Here is an 8,837-nt window from a genome sequence, read left to right on the forward strand (position 1 = left end):
CATCTGTCAAGTGGGGATGTTGACAGTACCTACCTGCTGCTGGGCTGTTGTCAGTTATCCCAGATCCCAACTGCAGTCTCCAGGGAGAGTGGAGAGTTCCAGCCTTTTACTCTCCCATCCTCATCACCAGAAACTGGACAGGGGGAAACATTGGTTTCCCTCTACCCTTTCAGGTTCTCAGCTAGGGCTCTGCAGCAAAAGACACATTAACAAGAGAAAAACAAGTTTATTAACCTGTATCAGTATATCCCACATAGACTTATGAGAAAGACAGGGACGAGTTACTCAAAGAGGTGGCTGCACCCTGGACCTCCAGATCATCTTAACCAGAGACCAGTCTACTTTTGGAGGAGCAAGAAGACAGCGGAAAAAGAGCACTAGGCTTCCAAGGGTGGCACACTGTGGGACAATCAATATATAAGAAACCAATGGAAGATAATAGCTAGTCAGTAAAGGCTGTTTTGCGGAGTCCTCTGGTGCTGTCTTGGGGCTAAGAGTCCAGGGTTGCTGGTGATTCATTTCTGGACAATGTATGTTCTGCTTTCAGGAAAACGGGGAGGACAGAGAACTTTTCTTGGATCTGCTTCTTCTCAGTTGCCTTCAGCTCAGAATAATCCTCATGCCAACGGCCAAGATTTTCGGTGGCATATTCTGGTGTTCTTGTGTAGGTTTTCCTGTAAAGTTCCCTTGCTTTCTGATGACTCGTTATGCTCTCACATGGAAATGTGGAGTAAGGCATTGTCAGAAAGGAGTGAGGAATGTTGGTCACATGAGGCTTCTTTATAATAGTAAAACAGTGCTTTATAAATTAGGAATTCACACTAGCAACAAGAAAGTTAGTATACGAATCTGGCTGAGCAGCGTGGAGTCGTGCTGTGTACCTGTCACAGCAACGGGCAGTGCGTCATGTGCTTCTGTGGAAAGTGTACGTAAAAGGTTTTTAAGTGAAAGAGGTGAAGACAGCACAGTGAAGGCACGTAAACCAATTTAATGAAGGTGAATGTTAATCAAAGTTTGGAGCTCATTTGCAGTTGTGTAAAATGCTCATTCAGGTTTGTTTTTTTCCTTTATAGTTGCTCAAATTCATGATAAAAGAGGAGGAAGTTCCTCTTTTGGCAATAGTGCCAATCCCAGTTCTTCCTGCGCAAGGTCTTTCAGCAACGCCATTTCATCCTTTTCTTGCAGGTTAATTCTTAGGACATCAGCATATTCCTCTTCAGACACAGGGAAGAAAACTTTTAAAGACAGGTGACACACAGTTTGCTTTCCACATACCTCAAAGGGTGGAGTTCCCAAACGGCTCTGAGAAGAGGGAAGTGAAAAGATGTTAAATACCAGGGCCAGCTCCCCTGCTCAGCCTGGAGGTCCTGCTTCTCCGTCAGCATGAAGGCTCTCCTCATTCTGGGGCTTCTCCTCCTCTCTGTCGCTGTCCAGGGCAAGGTCTATAATCCATGTGAACTTGCCAGCACTCTGAAAAGACTTGGAATGGCTGGCTATAAAGGAGTTAGCCTGGCAAACTGTAAGTTAACTCCTCCTCATCCTTCCAGATAGTTAATCGGGTGCCGAACAGATGCTAATAGAGGATGAAGACTAAGCAAGGGACTTTGAGGGAATGGACGTTTTAGTCCTTTGAGGGTTTGCACACTTACAGTGGTGAGAAACATCGACTTGTTCTTTTAGAATCACATGGAGCGTGTGAAGGATTGAGGCATGGGAGGGCCAAATTCTCTACCATTCTAAGCAGGCCAGGACCTGTGGTACTTTCTGGTGTCACTACATTTGCCAGCTGGCACATGTAGGCTGACTGAGAGATACCTTTGAGCCCCTGGGGTATGTCTGCCAAGCCCTTGGTGTCCGACTCCAGCCATTTGCAGTTTGGAACTTGGGTTCCGCAAGCCTGAGTCATGCAGGATTTTTCTCAGTTTTAATCCCCCAACCATGATGTTGGGTTTTTAACAGCAAAGGTTTTTAAGAATTATATTGAACTCTGAAAACAGGGAGAGTAGGAACCTATTTCCCCTCAATCAATATGTATATAAGGATCCCTGAAATGCAGCATGAAATGACATTTTGTTATTCTTACTCTAGATGATTATTTTTCATTTGCTTCCACGGAATTCAAGCTGTGCCCTAAGTAAAAGTTACTTTGGATTTTAGTCCATAATTGTCGATGTAATCAGTGTATTTTTCAGATTGAATTCAGATATTCCCCCTCCAGAACTATTTTTGAATGAATCAGCAAATGGCTTGATGGATGGATGGATAACACAATCTTTCCTGTTCTATGACGTCTGCTGTCCGGATTCTAATTTGATATCCAAATTCACTTTTAGGTATCATAGGAAATTTCCATTCTGCCAGGAAAATCCTTACTTTTCTTAATAGAAAGCATTTTTCCATCCGCATATGCATCTGCTGCTGATTACCAAACCCACTCCACAACTCCGCTGATTTTTCTATTCTAGGCTGAATCGTACCTGAGGGATGGGAGCAGGCAAAGGGTAATAGCAATGGAGGAAACAGCTTTTTAATATTTTAAGAAATATGTTATCTTGTTTCATTAGCATTACCAAATGATTTTCTAACAAAAGAATTCTCCTAAGGGCCCTTTAGCACCAAAATGTGAACATGTTCTAAAATACATCTTATAAAGTAAATCGTTAGTAAAATAGAATTAGCTAAGTAGAACGGATTATGCTATGAACTGTAAGTCCTGTGGTGTTGCTGTTTATGACTAAAAATATGTTTTTTTCAGGGGTGTGTTTGGCCAGATGGGAAAGCAGTTATAACACACGAGCTATAAACCACAATAGAGACGGAAGCACTGATTATGGGATATTTCAAATCAATAGCCGCTACTGGTGCAACGATGGCAAAACCCCAAGAGCAGTTAACGGCTGTGGTATACCCTGCAGCGGTAAGACAAGAGAATGTTGAGTGATGGCACAGAACCCATCTGGTTATACTTACGAGAACAGAGATGCAATGCAAATGATAAGGTCTTGAAGGGTTCATCAGGGACCTAGAAAAACTCTGTCTTCACTTCTAGAAACTATTATCCTCCTCATCATTCCTTAAGCAAGAAATTAAACAGCTGGTATGCTAAAAGGTTGCTGTTTTCTAATATACGAAAGTTTCTGGAGTGACCTATCACTGTATTATAAGTGGACGTGTTGATGCTTTGTAAGGATAATGTCGTTTCTCCACTTGCTTTGTTTGGGGAGGTTTAGGGATGCTTTGGTTGTGTGGTCTTCGTAAAAAAATTTTCTTAAAATCTACCCTCCTTTATTGGAAAACAAAAGGATTAGTAGTTAGCCAAGGAGGAGCAATATCTGTGGTCCTTTTTAAAAAATCGTTTTTACTTTTTATTAGAAAATGTTTCAAAGATGTGGAAAATTAGAAACATTAGTATAATAAACATCAATATGCTCATCATGTACTTTAACAGCTGTTAACATTTCATCATATTTACTTCTTTTATGTATACATTATGTGTATATATATATATTTTTTTTTTGGCGGAGTGATTTCAAAGTGAGTTAGAAACATTATGACATTTCATCTCTAAATTCCTTAGTTTGCATCTGCAAAAATTAAAGCTCCTATATAAACATTGTCATTCTAACAAATTAATTTATGGATTTGTTTAATTGAAATGAAACAAATATTCTGTTGAGTTCCTTTAAAGTAGAGATAACATGTGGGAGTCTTAGTGCATAAAGTATTGGGGAAGCTTTGAAAAATCGATATTGTTAAATTTTTAAATATTAAAATTCCTAATAGAGATTAGTCTTAGAATAGTCTTTTGTATCCAGTTAATGTATTTAAAAAAATATTTTGTAGTATGTTATAATCTGTGGTCATTGAATAAAATTTCTTACTACCCAGAGATGTAAGACCACTGGCAACTTTTGGCACACGTATTCTTTCAGGATAGACATCACTCACGTATATGAATGTAAAGCTATATCGGGCACGTATGTACCCACATACAAACGTAAGCAATGTGCGTTTCAACGACAATGAAGTTGTACTCTATTTACTGCTTTACAAGTTGCTCTTTATTACACAAAATTATTTTTGTCAGCAAATACCAATCTATTATTTATTTAAGATGAACAGAATTCTAGTATATAAAAATTCTATAACTTATCAATCCAACTCTTCCTGTCAAGCACTTAGGCCATTTCCATTTTCCCCTTTTATAAATTGCTATGAAACACCTTGTACATACGTCTTTGGATACATCTCTTATGATTTGTTTCGGATAAATTTCCAGTAGTAGAATTGCTGAGCAAAAAACTGCTAGATCGGTTTCTGCTTGTTTGTTTGTTTTGGTTTTGGTTTGTTTTTTTTTTACAGTGCATAGTAAAAAGAAAACCTTCTATCACATTAGTTAATAATCCCAGAGCTTCCTGTGACTTTGGTAAATGAGAAACAGAATGCTTTATTTCATGGCAAATGGGATGGAATGGAGAAAGAGTTTCCCCCCAACAGTGACAGATACACGAACTCTTACAAAGTACTTTTAGTTGTACTTTCCTCAGCCTAAGAGAATAAAGCTGGCTGAATCTAAAGTTAACATGAAATTGCTATGAATGCTGTCTTCATTTCTCACCACCTCTTTTTCAGCTTTGCTGCAGGATGACATCCGTCCAGCTGTAGCATGTGCAAAGAAGATTGTCAGTCAGCTAGGACTTAAAGCATGGTATGTCTTTTTTCCCTTCCAGTTTTATCAGGATGTAACTGACATATAACACTGTATAAGTGTAAGGTCCACAGCATAATGAATCAACTTACATACATCATGAAATGACTATCACAGTAAGTTTAGTGAACATTCCATTCTCTCATATGGATATAAAATTAAAGAAATAGAAGAAAAAAATGTTTGTGTGTGATGAAAAGCCTTAGGATTTACTCACTCAACAACTTTCATGTATGACATACAGCAGTGTTAATTATATTTACCACGTTGTAACTGACATCCCTAGTATTTATTTACCTTATAACTGGAAGTTTGTAGTACCTTTGACTGCCTTCATCCAATTCCCCACCCCTCACCCCACCCGCAGCCCCCACCTCTGGCAACCACAAATCTGACCTCTTTTTCTGTGAGTTTATTTGTATGTTTGTTTGTTCGTGTTTGAAGTAGAATGGACCCACAGCAGTGTGTTAGTGCCTCTCACAGAGCGTGCTGTGTGTTAGGCCTGAAAGGGGAGAGCTGTTTTACCCTACTGTTATGAGAGAAGTGGGGGGATATCTCCAAAGACCAAAGGATGCTCCTGAGAACTGAAAAATGCAGCCTTAGATTTATGTTGAACAACATATTACATAGAAACAACCTACTTTAACTAGTTCAGAATCTTATTCATTTCCTCCTCAGTTTATTTTAGGGGATTTCTAGAGTTTTTAAGATTCCCCCGCACTACCAATTCCCTGTCATCTCTTGAAATCATGTTTGGAATTAAGTAAATGTGGAATGCACTTGGCAGTTGTGTTTGTGGGCTACACAGAACTCAACAGTTTTGTTCAGCATTCTGTGCTCTAGTGAAGGCCTGGGGGAGATGGGAAGTATTGGTACACTTATCTCCATGTAATAAAGAGCAATACTTGGATCTACCTATAGCCTGTATTTCATGTATTGATAAACTATTTTGTTCTCCCAAGGGATTTGAAGTAGGTATATTATGATGAATATAAGTTTTAACCTTGTTACCACCTGTTTCATCTTTCTCTGCAGGGTGGCATGGAGAAGTCGTTGTCAAAACCAAGATCTCAGGCCTTATATACAGGGTTGCAAACTGTAACTGTGGAGTTTTCTTTCTTCAGCTCATTTTGTCTCCTTTTCAAATTAAGGAAGTAATAGTGGAGTGAAATATCAGTCTACCATTCTTTCAAATAAATAACATTTGTTCAGAAGCAGGAACATATGGTCTTTCTTCTAAGAGGCTTAACGTTTACCTCATGCATTTACTGTTTCATATTAGGCCTACAATATTTTTCATTTGCTAATAGAACTAATGCTGGTGAATATTTCTCTAAAACCTTAATTATCAAATATATCTGCAGTACATCCAGTTCCTAATCAAAGGAATAACCCAGACTTAATCTTGAATGATGCAAGCACTCCCCAATATGCAATACAAATATAACAAAAGAATATCTTTAAACAAAATGATCTTAGGAAAAATCCCACCTGTATATGCATATGACCCTTTCATATGTTCTGTCATTTCCAAAAACAGTAAAAGAGAACCAGTCTTTGTTGGGCAGTATACAATTTAAACAGGAGCAGAATGCCCAATGGCTAAAAATGGAAACAGCCTGAATTAAGAATCTGGTTCTCAGAAAGTGTGACCTTTGGTTTAAATGTTTTCTTAGAAATGCTGCATTTACACAGCGTTAAAAACAAACAATTTACATATCAGTCCAGTTTAGCCCTTTCTAAAGAACTCATTTATGCATCTTGCTGATCATGAAGGAATATAAGGAGGGATTAGATGGGCTGTTGCGTTTCCTTAATGTTATTTACTTAGATTCATGTATTATGACTAAATTCAGAGGCAGATGAGTTGCAAGTATTGAAAGAATTGCTAATTAACCATAGATATAAAATTATGCGTGCTGTAAAAAGTGCAAACATTTTCATTAAAAGCTTTGCAATTCATACCTTGTCTTTCATTGTTTAGAGCCATTTAGTGTCTCTGAAGAAATATATGTGTGTTCTGACACAGTGTTTCCTGCATCCCCACCTGTGCCACAAGAGCTGGATATTGCCTGAGAAAACTCCATAAGCATGCTGACAGATCTCACTTTTTTTGTTTGTTTGTTTTTTTGGGGGGTGGGTGCGCCACATGGCTTATGGGTCTTAGTTCCCCCACCAGGGATTTAACCCTCGCCCTCGGCAGTGAAAGCACGAGTCCTAACCACTGGTCCGCCAGGGAATTCCCCTCACTTTAAATTCATAACCACAGATCTCAAATGGGCCTTCAGGTCTGCCTGGTCATCTTATTCACTTCTCTGCAATCCTGTGTTGGTATCCTCACTCTCCAAAATGACCATCACTATTCACTTCTCCTCTCATTTCTTTTTTCTTTCTTTTTTTTTTTTATTAACACAAGTATTTAGTAATAAATTTTAAATCCTCGATGAAATGATAACCTTAACTTTTTAGAATGTTGTCCAATAACAAAAAAGAACCTAAAACATTATCAAAGAGTTTAATTCTAAACCTCATTCAATTTCTTTCTTTTTTTCATGGCTTTGTGTATACTACAAGACATATAGTAGTTTACTTGTTTGTTCTTTTTTTTATTTTTATTTTTTGGCTGTCTTGGGTTTTCGTTGCTGCATGCAGGCTTTCTCTACTTGTGTCGCGTGGTGGCTACTCTTCTGTTGCAGTGTGTGGGCTTCTCAGTGAAGTGGCTTCTCTTGTTGCAGAGCATGGGTTCTAGGCACGTGGGCTTCAGTAGTTGTGGCTAGCGGGCCCTAGAGCACAGTAGTTGTGGCACACAAGCTCAGTAGTTGTGGTACACAGGCTTAGTTACTCTGCAGCATGTGGGATCTTTCCCAACCAGGGTTTGAATCCATGTCCCCTGCACTGGCAGGCAGATTCTCAACCACAGAGCCATCAGGGAAGTCCCTCATTCAATTTCTTAATTAACTTTTTTCCTTATTATTAACCTGATGCAGCATAGGATTTTCTTGGACACATGCCAAAAATGAATTATTCAAGTCTTTTGTATGACATACTAAAATAAAGAGAAAATAAACATTTTATTTAAATAATTGAAAACAAAAGAAATAAACATTACTACTTTCAAGCTTAGGATCACTCTAGGAATAGAAAAAAAAAAACAAGGCATGTGGAAATGTGGAAAGTACTAGAACAGATAAAGAATAAGAAATACAGATATCTCCATCACATAAACGTAATCTCTGAGAACATTTCTTGTTTATTTTGGGGGACTTTTTTTCCTATGCAAGTAAATATGTACTTTTAAAACTTGAATTATCATGGTTGCACATTGTGAATGTACTAAATGTCATTAAAAGTGGATTTTATACGTATCTTACAATAAACTTTTTTAAAATTTGGATTATACTACACATACTTATATATGGTTCTGTACTTTGCTTTTTTCGCCACACTGAACATTATCTCATTTTCTAATATCATTAAATAATCTGTAATAACATTTATTTTTTAAAAAAAATTGATTATAGTGTATTTCATAGAGTGGATCTAACCATTTATTCGGTTCTTCACTTATTCTCCTTCGCTGGTCCCCATTCATTCACCTATTACTGGACATTCAGGTGTTTCTAATTTTCCATCACATAAATACCATAATAAATATTTACACAAATAAAAATTTGTAGGATCTCAGGGTGTTTCCTTAGGCTAAATTCCTGTGAGTACCTCTTCTTCCCCACAATGCACACACACTCAGATTTTCTTTCTGTTCTTGGGTACTTTTTAAGTAATAAGAGTTTACACTGTGCTCCTGTTTTCTTCCCTTATCTCATTTTCCTCTCTCCACTCCTCAGAGGTACCTACTATTTACCATCGCATGCATGTTTTATAAGTGACCTGGATATTTTTAAAACCTTTCTATAAATGGTACATGTGGGGACTTCTCTGGAGGTCCAGTGGCCAAGATTCCAGGCTCCCAATGCCAGGGGCACGGGTTTGATCCCTGGTCGGGGAACTAAGATCCTGCAGGTCACACAGCACAGCCTGTCCACGTTTCCCTAGGTGCAGCTCCATTATGGCAACAGGTGTGTGTATTTGAGCTGAGTGTCTTGACTGCGATTTGCCATCAACCCTCCAG

The 8,837-nt window shown here is 38.2% G+C and overlaps 1 protein-coding gene across 1 annotated transcript; it reads left to right on the plus strand.

Annotated features, from left to right (window-relative positions):
* The first annotated feature begins 1,321 nt into the window (after positions 1 to 1,321).
* Positions 1,322 to 5,925, plus strand: LOC130856817 (lysozyme C, milk isozyme-like). Its single transcript, XM_057741696.1, has 4 exons — positions 1,322 to 1,519; positions 2,756 to 2,917; positions 4,633 to 4,708; positions 5,744 to 5,925. Exons 1-4 carry the CDS (start codon positions 1,384 to 1,386, stop codon positions 5,808 to 5,810), a joined length of 441 nt encoding a protein of 146 aa, XP_057597679.1. The 5' UTR covers positions 1,322 to 1,383; the 3' UTR covers positions 5,811 to 5,925.
* The last annotated feature ends 2,912 nt before the right edge of the window (positions 5,926 to 8,837 follow it).

This window comes from Hippopotamus amphibius, chromosome 7 (genome assembly GCF_030028045.1).
Source record: "Hippopotamus amphibius kiboko isolate mHipAmp2 chromosome 7, mHipAmp2.hap2, whole genome shotgun sequence".
NCBI lineage: Eukaryota > Metazoa > Chordata > Mammalia > Artiodactyla > Hippopotamidae > Hippopotamus > Hippopotamus amphibius.

What these genes read in the sequence shown, in the direction of transcription:
- LOC130856817 (XM_057741696.1), top strand. Translation starts at nt 1,384, where the DNA reads ATGAAGGCTCTCCTCATTCTGGGGCTTCTCCTCCTCTCTGTCGCTGTC. An exon ending in AGGAGTTAGCCTGGCAAACT is followed by an intron (nt 1,520 to 2,755) that starts GTAAGTTAACTC and finishes TGTTTTTTTCAG; the next exon opens with GGGTGTGTTTGGCCAGATGG. An exon ending in CAGCTAGGACTTAAAGCATG is followed by an intron (nt 4,709 to 5,743) that starts GTATGTCTTTTT and finishes CTTTCTCTGCAG; the next exon opens with GGTGGCATGGAGAAGTCGTT.